The sequence below is a fragment of the Cyclopterus lumpus genome, chromosome 19 (genome assembly GCF_009769545.1).
Source record: "Cyclopterus lumpus isolate fCycLum1 chromosome 19, fCycLum1.pri, whole genome shotgun sequence".
Lineage (NCBI taxonomy): Eukaryota > Metazoa > Chordata > Actinopteri > Perciformes > Cyclopteridae > Cyclopterus > Cyclopterus lumpus.
In genome coordinates, this window is record NC_046984.1 from 15,205,441 (window position 1) to 15,224,036 (window position 18,596).

Below are 18,596 nucleotides of genomic sequence, written 5' to 3' on the forward strand. Positions count from 1 at the left end.
ACCTAAGAGCGTCGGAACTCCCTGAAGTGGGCCGGCGTGTGGATACATGTCGGCACAGCTGCTGGTCCTGCTAAAACGTTAACAGGGAGATTTTGATAAGAAACAAAGTTTTTTTTTTTTTTCCCCCTCCCTGCTGGTATAACCCTTCTCTGCTCACAAACCCCCCGGGGGGGGGGGGGCGGCAGCGCGAGAGATGATGTCATTGGATTGCCTCACCTCTTTCCCTTTTGTGTACTCAATCACGCTGTACTATTCAGGTGCGACTGTGTTGTCCCAAATGCTAATGCATTTGTGTGTGCGAGTGTGTGTGTGTGTGTGTGTGTGTGTGCGACTACACTTCCTGTGCATAAGCTTTACAGATCATTCACTGTGTGTCTGGTTATAAAGAGATTGTCCTGCAGCATCTGTAAACCTGCCTGGAGTAACGCAGCGTGAGGGCTGGCACCGTCCGGCCGCCCGCCCACCGCCAGGCGCACTCATAACGCTATAGTGAAGACTCAGTGGTGTGTTCCTAGTTTTCATATTAAAAAAACAACAACAAAAAAAAGAAAAAGTTATACAAAAAAAAAAAAAAAAACACTTCTTTTTTTTTTCTTTTCTCTGTGGGGTGATTTCATTGTACGCAACAAACGCTTATCATGCAGAATCTGAAATGAATATATGATCACAGTACATTTCTGAAATAAATTATTTTTGAATGTTAGCCGTTCTGGTGCTCACTTAAAAACTGGATACAGGAGATCAACACAACAACCCCCCCCCCCCCTTTGGTGGATGGTCATCTGCTATCCACCAATGACGAGAGGAAACAGAGGTCGAGGCAAATTAAAGGCTATTTATCTGTCCGCGTGCAACCTTTTAACTAGTGTGAAATATCGTGTCACGGGAAAGAAAAAGAAAAGCGCCTTACCTTTAAATGACAAGTCTTGAAAAACATCAAAGGGGGCATAAATGTGAGAGCACAAAATGCTCCGAGTGTAAAACATCAGTCTGTCTGTGGCTAATTGGTTGATGAAACTTCATCTAACCTTTAGTGTTACTCAGGGCAGCAATAAATGGGATCAGCTGTGAAATCCTGTTATCTGGTTGCAAATATCCCCTCCGGACTTTTGTCATCTTCCTCCGTGCTCCACCCGCAATTCATTAGCTCATCATCCGTTCCTGAACTGGCTCGGTTGGCCCTTTTAAACCTTATCGGGCTGCACATAAAGTGATACCTATATATGTATTTAAGGCGTAAGCAATGTGTTAAAAAAACACAAAAAAACAAACACACTTGCATGAGGGAAGCACATGCACATTGTCAGATATGGTGTTGGCTGCTAATTGGATCACATTCGACTTGATCCGGGGCTAACCTACTAAACACAGAAGAGATTAGACGGGATAGGACAGAACATGGAACTGGAACGAGCGCGTCCCGAGCGCTAATCCCTCCTTCTTCTTCTTCTTTTTTTTGTTGAAAAAAACATTGGGAAATGTCCCTTTCCGACAGAGGAGATCAAGGAGAGGAGGCATTTCACTTGCTGGAATAAAAAAAAAAAAGCTCTCCCTCAGGAAATGAACGACAGAAGAGAGCGAGCCGGTGGTCCCTGTTTAAAAAAAAAAAAAAAAGGAAAGGGGAGCCCAGTGTATTCTGATGAGCTTTGAGAACCCTCAGTTGGAATAATGAAGGATTCAGACAGGAGGTGTAGTTCAAAGGAGTTTGAAACCCCTGAATTTAATTGCCTCATTTGTGAGCTTCACTGAGGGTGTTTTTTTGGGGGGATATGAAGAGGACATGGCTGTTGGAGAGGGGATACTAATTTTGAGAAAGGGGCCGTTCGTGAACGCCTTTCTAATGCACCGATTGGTGGATGCTTGAATTGGTTTCTGACTCAATGAACATTACGACCAAAACAAAACAAAAAAAAGAACCACGTGTCCCAATTTCTTACTGTAGGCTGCCCCGGGCTGTATTCATTATGTAACGTGTAACACAAAAGCCACACAGGGAAGCAATGGTTGAATAAGAGGCCCGCTTCCGGGAGTGATGTGCCATCAAAGTTTTTTTTTTTTTTTTTTGTCCTGCAAGTTCTAAAAGGACCCCCCCCCCCCCCCCCCCCTCCCCCAAAAAAAGAGCTTCCCATGAAACTCCACTAATTGGTCCATCGTGTGTTAATATAAGCCCTGATGATATTTACAGATGGGCGAATGAGGCTTTTGGAGTTACAGGAGTTCACACCTGAGGACCAGACGACTGTTGTACCCTCGCGCTGCTTTTCTACTTGACCTAAATGAGTAAACTCATCAAAGACTGTACAAGTTGTAAAAAAAATTATTGGAGTAAAGTGCACCAAATCAACCCTAATTATCTTCTGGGCTATTTTAACTCCGTACTAATATAAATCAACGTGTTTGGACCTTCACTTATAGTAATGGGGTACCTCGCGGTACAATTGCCCTGATGCTACAAATCATTCGTGGGAAGAACATTAATTCCTGCAAAATTTTATGGACTCTACTCATGAAGCACACTTAATATTTAGTGAGTATTTTTGAATCATTAGGCTGTAGGGCAGAATGTACTATTAAATCTAGCCAATATACTATAAGTGTGTATTTGTGTCTCGTTGCATGCACGAGTGGTTGTGATCATGCAACAGTTTTAAGGAAGAAGCCCAATGCAACATGCAGGCATACAAGTTCCCTATTGCAGGTTCTACCAATTATTTAAAAATAACACACAGGTCTACTGGAATTAAGAGAAAAGTATTTTGCTTTCTTGTCAGGGGTCTCGTGTCTGTTTATTCCCATCAAAGGTGCTATGCGGCGCATGAAGCAACACAGATGAAAATACCTGGAAGATAACTTTTAATTCGGCAATGAGTACAACTTATCGTTGTACTGATTTACCTCAACGACAAACAAACTAAAATATCTGCTGAGTTACAAGTGGTCCAAGTCTATGGAATATTAAAAAAAATAAGTGAAGATCTTATTTAATTAGCATTAGTCCTGCACTGAAAGGCCCAGGGAGCCCTATCGTCGTTGTGTGTTGCGGATGAAAAAAGGGGTCTCTGTTCCTTTAAATCGAGGAGGCAGGAGGTGGCGCATGAGGGGCGGGGGGAGGGAGGAGGAGGGGAGGGCCTGCTTTGTGCGACACACACACACACTCACACACACACACACGCATGCAAACTAAACGGACGTCGGAGCACCATCAAGGGAACTGTCCCGGCGTGACTCTGCTGCTTCTGCCGTCGAGGAAACTAAACTAAAACCGACTTTTGTATTCGGTGTTTGACGCGGAGGCTTCTTCTTCCTCTTCTTCCTCCTCCTCCTCCTCCTCCTCCTCCTGCTGCTGCTCCTGGGAAAGTTGAGCGGAATATAACCTTTAAAAAAAACTACTTTACGTCCGTCGCTCCGACCGTAAAGAAAGGTAACATATCACGTTGTTGTTGTTGTTGTTGTTGTTGTTTTAGAGTTGACTGAGCGGTTGTGTTACACTCGTGTAGTTTCCGGACTGCTCTGCTGGGCTCGGGGAAACCAATGGCGTTAAAAAAATAAAAAAAATCTGCATCTCATTTGAATGTGAACCCTGCTGCTCGTGGTCAATCAGCACATTGCAGTCTCCATTGCAGTCTCCTCGAGCTCGCGACTGTCCCACAACAATGAGCCCCGAGGCGTCCTCTGTGTCCTCCATCGGCCTGGAGGGGTGAGAGGAGGGGGGGGGGGGCAACTTTAGTTGCCACAAAGTTGTGCAGAGCTCCTGTTTCTTTCTCATTATTAAAATAAATAAATATATATCATGGGATCTCCAACTAAGTGTTTTCAGATTGCTGACCTAATTTTATTTTGCAAGCCCATTTTTTTTTTTTCTCTCCAAAGAGAATCTTTCTTTGTATAATAGTTTTATGGAATTACATAAATGAAGGGAGTCGTTAACTTGGTTAAATGACTCCCTTAACGACTCCCTTTATTAGCTCATTAGTGGTTTGGGCCTTACTGAGTGAAAGTTAATCCACACGTGGGACGCCCCCCCCCCCCCCCCCCCCCCCCCCCCCACCAAATAGATCTGCAGACCTCTGCACACAAATTACACTACGAATACAATATTTTAATAGTTTACTTGTTCAGTAGACAGATGCCGGATAGCAGAACCTGGGGTCGCCGTCCCAAATAACCGTTTCCAGCAACGGGACCGGATCTGGTTCTAATCGGATCGGGCAGATGGGCTCAAAAGCGGTTCTCCTCACCGAGAGTTACGCAACATTAATACTCTGCTACTCCTCTGGGATTTACCCCTAGCCGCCCATCCTCATTCACCGGGCTCAGGCCTGTATAGGGCGCGCGTAACTCGACTTCACCGGCGCTCACCGAAAAGTGGGCCCTGTTTCATAACTCTCAGTTTAATCATGCCGCCTTCGGCCTCGTTCAACCGCCGGTCTGGAGAGAAGCAGGAGGACGTTGTTGACGGATGGGTCCGGCCTCGGTGTGTTCTTTGTACGGTTGCCCCCTGACCCCCCCCCCCCCCCCCCCCTCCTCGCTACACTCAAAGCGTACACAGACGCACAAACCTCACAGCCTAAGAACCCCTCCAAGGTCAGCGAGTATGCCATTTTTTTTGCTTGATGAATCATTTACCCAACACTGTACCGATTAGTGCTGCGATAAAGGAGACGTGAGCCATCTGGAGGGGTTCGGGGTCAAGGTCAGACTCCGCTTGGTCCCCCCCCCCCCCACCCCACCCACCCACCCAAGTGTCCTCGTGCTTTTTTCTGTGTCTTTTCCCCCACACACACACACACTCCAGGCCTTTCAGATCCTTATTATACTTCTCCAGAGCTGCCAGGCAGATATCTCTCCAACAAGATGCATTGTGTGCGCTGCCGAGTCGGAGGGAGGGAGGGAGGGAGGGAGGGTGGGAATGTGTGTGTGTGTGTGTGTGTGTGTGTTTGTCATCTCTGACTGACTGTGCTTTATTTTTCGCAATGGAGCCTATTTCAGTTTAGCTCTGGAAGATACCGCTGCTGCGTAGTGAGGAAGCTGGCTACCTGCCCGACTCTTAGCTGCGCTGAGGTCATTTCAGTTTAGTTTTTTTTTTTTTTTTTTCATACTGGAAAGAGTATGAGTGGGGGTTGGGATGAGGCAGTTAGACCCCATTTGCACTCTCTTGAAAAACTTTAGGCAGTTCTTCAAGCAGTTCGTTAAAGTGGAAGGCAACTAATTTCCTTCAGTATTTTATTTGAGTGTGTTTGTGTGTGTGTGAGTCCGGATTCCATAATAAGAGGTTTATTGTACGCGGTATAAACTTGTTTCGCTTTTCTTTTTTATACGGGAGCAGATATACAAGTTGGTTAACTGGAGTCCGATGTGATGACTCGCTGTGTGTTCCTTGTTGCTTCAGGGGATGCAGATTGTTGGCGGCCGCCGTATTCCTCCCCACCCTTTAATCCCTTTGCTCTGCAGGAGGCCGACAGGGAAACGATGGGGGGAAAGTCTTGACATTTTGGTCTTCGTTGCAATTACTGTCTCCCCCCCCCCACCCACACACACACACACAAGGTGCAACAGTTGGCAGCGACAGGAGGGGGGGGGGGGGAGGTGTTTTTTAGGATTCGCCCCGCCGGCAAAGAAAGCAGCAAGGTCTTTGAACTTTGAAGAGAAATCAGGAAGAAAAAAAAAAAAGTAGGCTTAATCTTTTGAACACTGTTCACGTGGAAGCAGAATCCAATGTCACGCAAATGTCTCTTTTGGGGCGTTTGTTTGACTAAGGTGACTCAAATGAACCAGATCGGCATCTGTAAAAATGGAGATTCACAAAGTCTGTAATTGAGCTCCGTGGTTTCCAACCTTTCGTAGCTTGTGGTCCTTCTTTAGAACAAAGCGAGAACGCTTGGATCCCTTTTGACTCGCGTTGCCTGTGATGCTTTGCCAAAAGAGTGGTTTTGTTTTCCTTTTCTTTCATCTCAAAAGATGTTTACAGGTAAAATGATCCCGTTAATCCTCTCATGACCCCCACATGTGATTCTCACCCCTTGATAGGAGGGTGATTTAAGTCCACCAAGGCCCCTTTTTCAGTTTATTATTGTTCCATCTCATTGGTGGGAGAGTAGATGTATTTCAGTTTGTCTTATTTCGAGGCCGCACACACTGATTGTTGAACTGTTTTTGAGCCAACCCTCCTGGGAAATCTATCAACATTCAGCATATTCGTTACTTTGGATAAAATTGAGGTTATTCTGGCACCGTGAACCACGTTGCCCGTTACCATCCCACTAAGCAACACAAATCTCATGTCCCATCCCGGGGGAAAAAGAGGCCACTTTCTCTCTCTCTCTCTCTCTCTCTTTCCAGTCTGCACCCCGTCACTCGATCTCTCGGATCTGTTTTGGTTACAGTCGGTGTAACGTGACCATTGTGGCGGATAATAACCAGTCCGACGGGAATTCTTCTCTCGTAAGTCTTGCCGCTCCACAGCCGAAAGCTTTTAAAATAACACGATCAACGATTTTAGCCTCCGCGGTGTGTGTTCGCGGCGCGCCGTCGCTCTTGCGTCGTGTTTTTTAAAGCGTAATAAAACCAAAACGGTTTCCGGTGACGCTGACAGTGGCCAACCCTCCTCTGCAGGATTCCTCATCCATCATCGGCTGGCACACCTGTCTGGCTGACGTTCTCCGGATTCTTATCTTAGTACAAAACACATTTTTGGGACGTGTGTCATAGATTTGTTTTACATTTTTGCTCCATAGGTTGCAATTCTTAACGTTTGTGTCTCATCTGTTAATCGCGGCGATGTAATCGGCGCCTCTGCTATCGAGACTTTGGGATCTTTGTTTGGCACACAAGCATCGCCGACTGCGACAACTTTAGAAAAAGAAGAAGAAGAAAAAAACAGCTCCAGGGATTTCCAGCCCTACTTTCTGTGTTTTACGGCCTGAGGTCTCTGTCCAGATTGAGATCATTACCAGAGTTGTTCCTCCTTAGAAATTAATTCCAAGAACCCGTAGCAATTTTTTTTGGGGGGGATGATGTTTGGTTTAGTCTACTATCAGTTATTTTACGTTTGTGAAACTCTCACGCTAAATAAAGGTTAAATAAGATGCATAAACGTGTTTATCAGCCAACGCAGAAGAAGATAAGAAGTTCTTTTGTAAGTGCCTTTTTCTTTGTCGTTAAAATCCAACATCTCCTCTTTTATCGACTGTGATCTGTGAACAATGGCGGCATCTGTAGAATACACGGCTAAACATTAACCGCGAGTGATTGCATTACGGTTCCCATCTCGCAGTATCTCACTATACTAGTTATATAATAATAGTTTTGGGGGGGAACGTACGTACGTCGACATATTGAAAACACACACACACACACACACACACACGGCCGTGCAGCTGGTCTTTGTGGTCCCAGGCTTTTGGCCCCGTTTACAGTCCAGCGAGCCCTCCATTGTTTTTACGGCTCTGCGTGCACACAGACAGGTGGTTTCTCTCTCAAGCGGACGGAAAAAGACAAAAGAGGCACCCGCTGTACGACTAGTACGTGGGAACAGTTGCATGAACCATTGTGGGCTTGTCTGATCATCCCGTGAGAGTTGCTGGCTTGTTGTTGTTGTTGTTGTTGTTTCTTCTGGTGAATGAATATGCATCTTCCTGGCCGAGCCTCGAGAGGACGTTTTTAGGTCGGCGCTCCAGAGCCGCGACTAGAATAGCGGTGGAAGGTTACCTGCACACAGATCAGAGGCCCTTTGTCTCTTTTGTATTAAATGAATGTGAATCACTGTATATAGGTCACCCTCGGGTCACATTTGGGCCCCCACAGACACATGATCTGTTTTCTGCGTGTGGCTTAAGGGTTTGGTTCTCGTCTTCCACGGAGCTGCCTTGTTTAGTTTTTGTATGTTCGTACTAATCCATTGTTCTTTGTGTAACACTGTCGTTTCCTCAGATTCAGAGAAATGCGTCTGCCATTTGGGAACCAACAGGGTGTGTGTGTTTTTTATTTTTTGAGTTGTGTGTTTGTGACTCAACCCTCCCCGGAGACCCTTGAACCGATTTACAGCTGTTGCCGGACTTTAAACTTGCAACACACACACACACACACACACTCAGGTAATATGCATGCGAATGTGGCACTTTTATCATCTGGCCGACAGATATACAGGTTTTCAAAGAAGCCACGTATCATGTGACAAGGATCAATTATCTTGTGTAAATGACTTCATACTGTCACAACTAACGATTGCTTTCTTTAACTAGTAAAGTACTGAACCCTCGGGCTCAAGGTGGCATCTTCAAATCGCTGGTTTTGTCCACATTAAAAAAAAAAAAATCACATTGATATAAAATCAGCAATTCCTCCCACTTTGACCAGCTGGACAACCATAATTGACTTATTGAGTTAGTACGAGACTCGCAGCTTATTCAACGTCAGTGACACACTGTGACTCGGATAGCCGAGCTGCTGAAATGTAATCAGTCTGTGTGTGCTTAGCTTCCCCGAAGAGTCACTTTAGCAGGAGCTATCGCACACACACACACACACACACAGCACTAACCTAATCACAATGGATTTAGGTAAATCAAGCGAGGGCTCAATTACGTTAACAATGTGCTTTACGAGGTCATGCGAGGTCTTTATCTCTGTCCTGCTCTGTTTTTAGTTTTTTTTTTTCCCATCTTGCAGACAGTTGTTGTGTATAGCTATTATCAGGTCGAAGTGGCCATGTTTTGTGGACTCTCGTGCACTCTTTTTGTCTGTGCAAGTGTTTGGGCTGGGAGGTTTATTAACTCCTCTTGTCATCAGGGCTTCTTCCCCGAGGCCCTTTTTTTTTTTTTCATGGCGCTTTTGTGTGTTTGACTTCAGCGGGTGGGGACCGCTTATAAAAATAAATGGAGGAGAGCGAGGGAGGGGGGGGGGAAGCAGAGAAGCCGTTTTTTATTTTAATTTTTTTAGAAGTTGACACAGTACAGAAAACGGTCACTTATCTTCCAGTTACACTGAGAGGCCTCCTGCTGGTTTTACCACAGTTTGTACGCGCACCAGTCCTGTTTTTTAAGAGTATAAAAGATGGTCACACTGGCATCGGCTTGTCTCTTTTTTTGGGGTGATTTATGTTCCCTCAAGTGTCTCATACTGAGCAACCCGTGAGCGCTTCTGACCCTCTTCCTTTTAGGGGGGTACAAAACAAACAGATATCAAACCAGTAAACTATCTGAACTCATTAACTTTTAAGCAAGCCAAGTGCAACTTTGGCATCCCCGCCGTAACGGAGCATTTTTGGATTCCCTCTGTCTTTTTTAGCACAACCCCCCCCCCCCCCCCCCCCCCCACCCCCCCCCTCTTGTTTTGTCCGTCCAACAGCGATTGGACGGACAATTCAACCACTTGGCTGCAATCCGGCGCTCTGGCACCGGCCGTGAAGGCAGGGACCGATGGGGCGGATTTCAGCTATTAATTAGACGTGTACTCGTGTGTGCGCACACACACACAGACACACACACACAAACACACACACAGCGTAGTACAATCCCTCCACTGTAAGCTTAATGAGGGTTTGGGTACATTTCATGCTGGACGAGGAGAAAGAACGTCTGTCGCTGTGATGGCATGACGGAGTGAATCCAATGTGGTGACACCCTCCACTCACCCTTTTGAGGGTGTTTCTCCTCAGTGACTCCCATCTGTGCCTCCCTCCCCCCCCCCTCCCTTCTTTTTTTTCTTTTTTTTAATCCCTGCGGTATTGTTGCTCCACATGGGTGGGAGGTTGTGGTACATTTTTTTTACTCAGGATATTATTCATAAATTTTTTCTTATTACATAATCAAGAAACATGTTCATATCTGTCAGCTTGTTGTTGTTTTTTCTCAGCCGAGGTTCCTCTTTTCCCTCTCTGGCTGGAGAGCACACCCGGTACCCCGACACTTTGTCCACCGGGGCGGGCGTAACAGCTTTTATAAAAAGGCCCGTTTGACTGTAAGCGCAGAGTCGTTTGGAGGCCCATCCAGGATTTTGTGGAGATAAAAAAAACAAAAAAGAATAAATAAATCACTTAACCCAATCACGTGGGGATTGTGTTATTGAGTGTGTGTGTGTGTGTGTGTGTGTGTGCTGGGAGGTCATGACGGGAGCTTGTGCAACACACTGAACGCGATAGAAGATGGATTTTCCAAACTGTCAAGCTGGAGGGTCAGCGGGAGGTTTGTTTGTGTGTGTGTGTGTGTGTGTGTGTTTTGACGGAGGTGTGGAGTTTGCCATCTTGAGCTCATGTCACATACACACACACACACACACACACACACACACACACACGGAGCAGAGGGTCGGCTCAGGCATGCTGGTTTTATTTGCCCCTTAATCCTCCCCGCGTTTTTTGTTTCTGGGCGGGTTTGCGGCATCGAGGGCCCCCCGGAGGCGGTGCACGCGCAGACGGGGGCGCGTTAGCACCCACTTGATGCAGGTTTATTTTCCCCAAACGTATCTCCATGATGAGCGCTCGCTATCTTGTCCGTCTTCATGTTATACGAAGGCCCCGATGCACTTTTCTATTGTGACTAGAACCGGCTAACATGATGTTCTGTTGGCCATAATGTGACCTGCACACTTTATCTCTACTCATGTGCCTTCCAGTTAGAAAAAAATAAATACTTAGAATGAGTGTGCGTAGTTAAAACACTGTTATGTAAGCACACGTCTGTTGACACTGAGTAATTGTCTAATCAAGGTATTAAACGGGCCCTTAGGAGATTTCATACATTTTAAATTTAGTAAAGTTTTACTGAAATGTTCACATTTCTGCCTCGTAAAGCATAAAGGCTTCTTTTTCAGTCTTGAACTTTCAGGTCACAACTCGCATCTTCCTCGGCAGAATATTGTAAATCGATATTTATTTAATTGATTTAAAGATGATATACTCTGGCTGAGGAGGAGTGTGATGTAATGTATGTGGATGTAAGATTTCCACGGTCGATAATAAATATTTATGCTGAATTTAGGGGGAGAGAAAAATTAAAAAAACTTTCCCTTTTTCTATATAATATACACATAATACACACACTAAACATGCTCTATTTTAATGAATTAACTGGTAAAACAAAGTCAAATGATCCGGTTACCACGGTCACACTCTCCCTCGGAGTTCCACCTGTTGCGCCCTCTCTCTCTCTCTCAGTAGGTCGTGCCCTCTAGTCTGCGTCTGCTCGGGATATTTGTGCCATTTGTCATACGGGGGTTAGCCCCGTGAGCTGTGTGAGCAGATATGACGTTGGACAGGAAGAACGGGTTCCACGCTCGCAGCTCGCAGTCATGAACGCGCTTCGTGCAGCAGCAGGACGTGAGGCGGTGATGAGGTCCCCCAATTCCTTCATTTTTAGCCCATTTTTGTAGCATCTTTGCTCCATTTTATTTGTAGAATTATTCTATTAATTTATACAACAGTTTATGTGCTTCGATGCAACAAAAAAATGGGACTCACAGAACCAGTGGGAAGTAAGGTTATTTAAATGTGAATGCAACAGTTTATTATGGTGTATATTGCATCCTAAATGCAGGGTCTCCCCCCCCCCCCCCTGTGGGAATCCAGTGTTTTCGGGCTGGAGGCCGCGACCCCCGCAAAGTGTCCGCGAATGAAATTTTGCCGACCTTCTTTGTCAGAGTTGAGAACGTTCCCCCATTCTTATGCAGCGCCATTTGATTCGTTGAGTAGCGATGTCATAGATGGCGAAGGCTGACTCGAATGTGCATTTGCATATCAATGTCGCTGACAAACGGGGCTTGAACAATGCAGCAGATTCAAGGTTAAACAAAGCAGAGGTTTTCTTTTACTCAGACAGAAACATCTCTGTGTTGAACACTATATATATATATATATATATATATATATATATTAAAAAAAGACGAGGACAATGGGACTGAAAGCTAGACGTTGGAAGATTTAAACTATTTCAAAGTTCCCAGCAAACATTTTCCTGGACTATCTTTTTCTTTGTGCATTTGTTTTTCCAATGGAAGGGCTGTTTATATAATATATATATTTATATGATCCCATCACGTTGTTTTTGTCTCCGTGTAACTCTTGCATGGAGGCTTCCACCTTGTTGAATAAATGATAGATTCTGTCTCTGTCTCTATTTATGAAAATTTAACAACGCAGTCAAAAATAAACCCAGAAACCGTGTTACACGTCTGTTGCTTTAAACTCGACGGTAGCCGAGCTGCGATGGGATCAGCAAAGCCTCTTTTCCCCCTGTTCACTGGGTGGAAGGAGAGAGAGAGAGAGAGAGTGGCGTGGGACGGCTCAGCACTCCATGGCGCCCCGTGATCCACGGGATTACAAGAGTGAGACCGAGCGCCGGTTGTTATGATGTCATCCCGCGCGCCCCGGCAGGAGGTCGGCCGGCGACACGCGACGCTCTGAATCATTCACGGCTCCGTCAGCGCTCGGCTCAGTTTGAGCTGGAGTCATGTGGCACTTCCAGTGTTGCGTAAGGGCTTCGTCACGGGCTGGCACTGAAACCCAACGAGATGATACCCGGCACCTCTTTGGGCTTACTGGCTGCTCTGACATGGGGCGGTTGGACGGCTTTGAGCCGCTCGTCTGTTTGGCTCCACCAGAGCGCTGGTGGTGTGGGCCATACTGGCCGGACTGGCCATACTGGTCATACTGGAATCCCTGGTCACAAAGTTGACTTCTGGAGCAAACGCAGAGTTATGCGCTGTTACTTTTATTTATTGTTGCGTGGCATTAATCTTCCCCACGTCAGCAAATCAACATTAATTCCAATCCATACGTCAAAGCCTGGATGGACTGAGAGAAATATGTTAATACAATTTGAAACCGCTACAATTGCTTTGCAATTATATAATATAGCATTACAGGGTTTTTAAAAGTCACACAACACTGCCATTCTCCATGATACTGAAGGGCTGGAACTGAATATGACAGGACTGCCTGCAGGCCGGGCTTCATCTTTTGTCATGCATACTATAATGGGGTCTTGGTGATCCTGAGAGGGGGGGGTGGGGCAATTTACAATAAATGGGCCATTTCCTGGACTGACTGAAGGTGTGGGGGTTTGCACCTTTTTATGATATTTGAGCACCCACCGACATATTTTAATGCGAGAGTTTGAGTGTCGAGGCACTTCAAAGGCATTCAGCTATAGCACCGCGGGAAGGGGGGGGGGGGGATTGCCTCGTTGCCCCTGCATGTGGCCACCAGGAAGGGTTAATCAAGCCATCCATCTGAATGAGCGGATCTCTCCATGTAGGGGATAAAAAAAAAAAAGAGGCAGGAAGCTCGCTCGGTCAGCCAGCGCTCTGCTCGGATGTTGCCGCAGAGAAAAGACAAAAGCTACGGCCGGCGGGGAGGAACCAATCGGGCCGAGTCGTCTTGAGTGGTCAGTCACACATTCCACGGCCTCCTTGTGTGCGGCGGGTACTAATTGGCCGCTGCACATGGGCGTGGAGCGATGCAGGCTTTTCACTAATGATGGATCATACCGCATTACCGCCATGAGTCGGCTCCCGACGGACTTTGTGGGCATTCGTTTGCTCAACGCCGTAATCTTATAATTTGGCACCCAGTTGCTGTTCAAATAGCCTCCCTAACAGCAATAAGCCTCTTCTGGTTGTTGCGTACAAGGGCGTGCACTTGAACTCCAAGGGCTTTGAAATGGAACCCCGACTCGAGTAGCGCTCGTAAAACGCCGTCTTTTGTCGTCGTTGTTGTCTCTCCGCCGCTAACGGCAACAAAATAACACAAGGAGGAAAAAAAAGCCAGCGCAAGCTTCTGCCATCTATCAAACGTCCCTCTGTTCCCTCCAGTGCTACAGTTGCCTTTCCAATTTGAATGGGTTCTTGTCAGAGATGCAAATGTTTTCACGGGTGACGTTCCTCTGGAATATCGTCGAGTTGAAGCTCCCCATTCATTCACCGTGGCCTGGAGCGTGGGCTCCAGCAGAGAACGGCCGCTGTCTGGCTAAAACAATTGCACCCTTTTTGTTAACGCAGAGAGCTAGTGGACTGTAGCTGGCACACAAGTGGGTGTTTTAGACCTCGTCTCTCCACTCCATAAGGTCACGTTTCAGGGCTCGACTCTCCGGTGACGCGCTGGGGGTGGGGGTGGGGTCAGTTTGGTGTCTGAAACGAGCGCCGTCTTCCGCTCGAGTTGAAAGAAACTCGGCCCAGGTACAGGGTCAAGGTGAGCTTCCTGTTTTAATTATTGACTTGGCCGTTGCCAGAGCCGACAGACCTACGCAGGTCAAATTGTGCCATCGATGTGTGTTTAGTGGGAAAGAAAATGAACTGAACAAAAATATCGGGGAGGCTTTCGAAAACAAAATGGCCCAAAACTGAGAGAATGACACAATGGAAGGTTAAGGTTAAGGGTCTGAACTTTTCTGAGCTGCGCTGCGAGTCGATTCACACTGAAGAAGTGCCGCTCCACTTCTGTTTTTCTCTTCTTCTTCATAATTTTATTCCTGCCAGCTTTGAACTGCTCCGGCTCCCTGTATCCTGTATCCTGTATCCTGTATCTTGCTGCTTTATGTAACAGTCAGGGCGCCTCGATGGGAACTAAAGCACAGCCGAGGCAGCGGACACTGCAGCCACTTGGAAAAAAACTGAATGTGACAGCAGAGTTGTTAGGGGCGACAAGAAAAAAAAAAGAAATGGACGACCCATTTGAATTGAACTTCTTTTGCCTTGGGAAGCTTCACTCGGGGTGTTTTTTCTTTCTATTTAGATATAGAAAGAAAAGCTTTTCGTTAGTTGAGTGTCGCTCAAGTGAGGCTTTTTTTTGAAGTACAGGACATACAGAGTGAGTAATGTGACAGTGGGTGATGATAAATGGAATAGGCGTAGCTCTTTTAGAGAAGCATTTAAAAAAAGTGGTATGATGCATTTGCAGCAGAATAAAATGGTGTCCGTCATTGATTGCATGAGTGCTGATGTGGCTTCAACGCTCTCTCTTTTTCTTCTCCACAGGTACGATGAAGCCCGACCAGAATGGCTGCTCACATTAAACACCTGGAATTCTACTTTTCTTTGACCACGTCTCCTACAGTTTGCCCACGTCTTTCAGAGGGAGCTCTCCTGAACTCCCGACAGAGCCTAGTTTAATTTCCCTCCTGTGGATTTTAAGTGACGGGCCTGCCATCATGCCGATACTCAAGCAACTGGTGAACAACTCCAACCAGTCGAAGCGGCGGTCTCGGCTCGACCTCACGGCTGAGATGATCAGCGCCCCCCTGGGGGACTTCCGCCACACCATGCACGTCGGCAGGGGAGGCGACGCCTTTGGGGACACTTCATTTCTCAGCACCCGGTCGGGGGAACCTCCCAGGGAGCCGGAGACCAAGCAGGTCTCCCCGGGCCCCAAACCGGGTCTGCTGTCCCGCACCTTCAGAAGCAGCAAGCGCTCTCAGTCGGTCAACCGGGGGGACAAGTACGACTACAACACGAAGGGGCCCTCTGGTGGCTCCTCCGCCTATGTGAAGAACGCCATATCCCTGCCTTACCTCAACGAAGAGGATATGAACCGGGGCGGACAACTGCCCAAGAGCGTTTCCTCGAGCCCCATGAAGAGGCTGTCGGAGATCGAGAGCAGGCCGGCGAACGGAGCGGCGGCGATGGCGACGTCGGACGCCGAGTTCGACGAGCGTCACTTCGGCGAGCTCACGGATTTGCCCCCCTTCGTGCCTAAAGGGGGCGGGATGAAGCACGCGGAGTCCATGATGTCCTTCCACATTGACCTGGGGCCCTCCATGCTCGGGGACATCTTGAGCGTGATGGAGAAGAAGGGCTGCGAGGAGGACGACCTCGGCTACGAAGAGGGGAAAGGCAGCGAGGGCGGCGCGTCGCCCCCCCTCATTCCCCACATCGACGCCGAAGACGAGGACGCGGAGGGGCGGGCCCCGGCGAGGCCGCCTCGCATGTACCAGCAGAAGCCCGCGGCGGCACCTTACTCCCTGGAGCTGCACACCCGGAACAACAACCACCACCAAAACCTGGACAGCTACTCTGTGTCCAGCTCCGGCTCCGTCTCCGAGGAGAAGCCCCAGTACCACCTCCACGACGCCGACACGGACAGCGCAAAGTACAGCTCGCCACGTGGGGAGGAAGACCGGGAATTCTCCTACATGGATGACGACGACGACGACGAGATTCGAGTGTAGGCCGGTTTCATTGCCTCGAACAGTCTCGGGGGACACTAAGCCGAGAGGACCGAGCTGGAGGATCTGGGATTTCGAGTCTAGGCGGGGCCACATCTGCTTTAAAGCTGCTTGTACATCAACCGTATCTCTGCACACTTTGTTCAACTTCATAAACTAAACCAATTAAGCCTTATTCACTGTGCTGTAGAAAGGACACTGTGAGCCGAGTGCATACAAACTGGCTCTTTTTTTTTTTTTTTAATGCAATGTCAGACTCTGAACTCATTACGATTGGGGAATCCTCCATTTTCAAATAAGACCGACACCCCGCGGTCAAACCTCCTCCTCCGAGCTCGTCCGCACTACAAATCTTCCGGCCTAAAGCACTTGAGAAGTAAAGGGCGACCCCCCCCCCCCTTATTTGGAGAGTGAGGAGAAGGATATGCGAGGTCACAAACCAGATGTGGCCCGAACGAGGAAGAGGGGGGGGGGGGGGGAAGGAAAAAGGACAAGGCTTTGAAACCCCCGAGTGTGGGAGTGATCGTGGACGACGTCTCGGCATTGACACTAAATAGAGAAAGTAGATATTACTTTTGACCCCGACAGACTTAAAAGGGGTGATTTCTGTTTGTTTTGTTTTTTTACTTTATTTGATGTACATAGAGTATCTGGAAGTTGTTATTTGAGTTTGGTTGTTTTCCATTTTGTAAAGTCACAGAAAGCTGTGGTAGTTTATCATACGTTTTACATAAGCGATGGATTATAATGTGCACTGCTACGTCTTTAAAAGTTTAGATTTGGGGGGGGGGGGGTTCTGACTTCATGGTACTGCAGAGTGAGCTTCTTTCCATAGAAGTCGGCTGCATGGCACTTAATTAACGGACTCGAGTAGACGTTCACGTTTTCTTTTGAATTGTGAAAAAACAGAAGGCCTCGTGTATGTGTTCCTGTGTTAATGTAACCAACAGGACAGGAGTGGTGGTTTGTGGGTAATCGTGTGTATTTCTGAAAGGGGAGTTCGTTGCAGTAGGAAAAAACTTGTCAAATCAATTAATAGCTTGGGCTTCATCCAGGAGACGTATCCTCTTTTCTCTAGACGCGTGTTCAGGCTCGTCTCTGAAGGCAGAGGATGTATTACATTTTTTTTTTTTTTTTTAAAAGCACCTTGTACAAAGTGTTGCTGGAGCGCAGCCGCTTGAACGACGGGCACCAGGTGTGTCCCGGGGCAGTGATGCCGTTCACCTCCACCGGCGCAGCCCAAATCACACAGTGGGAGCGGATGAGTACATCCACCCATCATGTGGCCTCCCCCCCACCCCCACCCAACCAGCTGGAGCTTTTCCAGGAACAGACAGGTGGGCCGTTCCTCTTTTGGCTTTCTTGTGCGGAGGTGTGCTCTTTCTGGTATTCCTGATTTAATGTCTGGCCTTTTTTTTTTTTGGGTGTTAGAAAACTAATTTGCATTTCTCCGGCATTGAAGCGGGACGCTGTGCCACTCTTACCTTCACGTTTTGGGAAAAAAAACGTCTTCATGAAACAGGTTTTTGCAAGAAGTTCTGCATTATCGTAAGCGACCTGGAGGGAAATTTGCCAAGTATGTCCGGACCATACTGTCAGCAGGATTTTTGTTTTAATTTCTTTATTTAATTTTTCTTGTGTATAGAGATGGTTTGATTTGAGTCAGAACTCTTGTTATATTTTAATGTAAACGGGCCAAATTTTAAGATGTCTTTTTACTTCCATCGGTCGGTTGATTTTGTTTGGGCAGCTTCGATCCTCCACGTCCATCACCGAGAAAACAACCTTTAGAAAAACGGAAGAAAAAAAACCCACACACTCCTCATCTGGCGCCGTTATAATCAAGTCATGTAAATATAATTTTGTGCCAACGACGATTACGGGAAGCGGTCGCGTGAGGAACTACGAGAACGTTAGTGGCTTGAACACAAATAGTATTCACGAGTACTTGCATTATGGGGAAAGTGTATTAAAATGACGCTGAAATACTTTCCTGTAATTGTCTTAAAAACTTTCTGGCGTTTCGTTTCTCTGTCGGAAAAAAGTTCCAGAATAAACCATTAAAAAGGAATTCGCTGGTACTTTCTGCTCCGGGTCGGCTTCAGAGTTTTCTGTTGTTTGGTGAGTGGAAAAGAAAATAAATAAATAAAAGATAAGGACTGTGAAAAAAGTGGCTCAGAGTTCTGCTGTTGAATGTTTTCTTTTCTTTTTCTTTTTCTATTCAGTGGCTGTAGTGTTATGCCAAGTATGTACTGTTTTCTTTTCTTTTCCTACTCCTTATTCCGGTTTTACAGTATATTAATATATTTACCTTCCTCACTCTCCATTTTCTTTTTGAAATAACAGCTATATTTTTCAATAAAAAGAGAAAGCTGGTAATCTTTAACCCACGACTCGACTGTTTCTGTTCCCGTCGTCAAAGTCCCATTCGGCTTCGTGAAA

The 18,596-nt window shown here is 46.8% G+C and overlaps 1 protein-coding gene across 1 annotated transcript; it reads left to right on the forward strand.

Annotated features, from left to right (window-relative positions):
• The first annotated feature begins 3,136 nt into the window (after nt 1-3,136).
• Nucleotides 3,137-18,540, forward strand: cdc42ep4b (CDC42 effector protein (Rho GTPase binding) 4b). The gene is made up of 2 exons (XM_034559249.1): nt 3,137-3,421; nt 14,968-18,540. The coding sequence occupies exon 2, from the start codon at nt 15,141-15,143 to the stop codon at nt 16,155-16,157; it is 1,017 nt and encodes a 338-aa protein (XP_034415140.1). The 5' UTR covers nt 3,137-3,421; nt 14,968-15,140; the 3' UTR covers nt 16,158-18,540.
• Nucleotides 18,541-18,596: the final 56 nt, after the last annotated feature.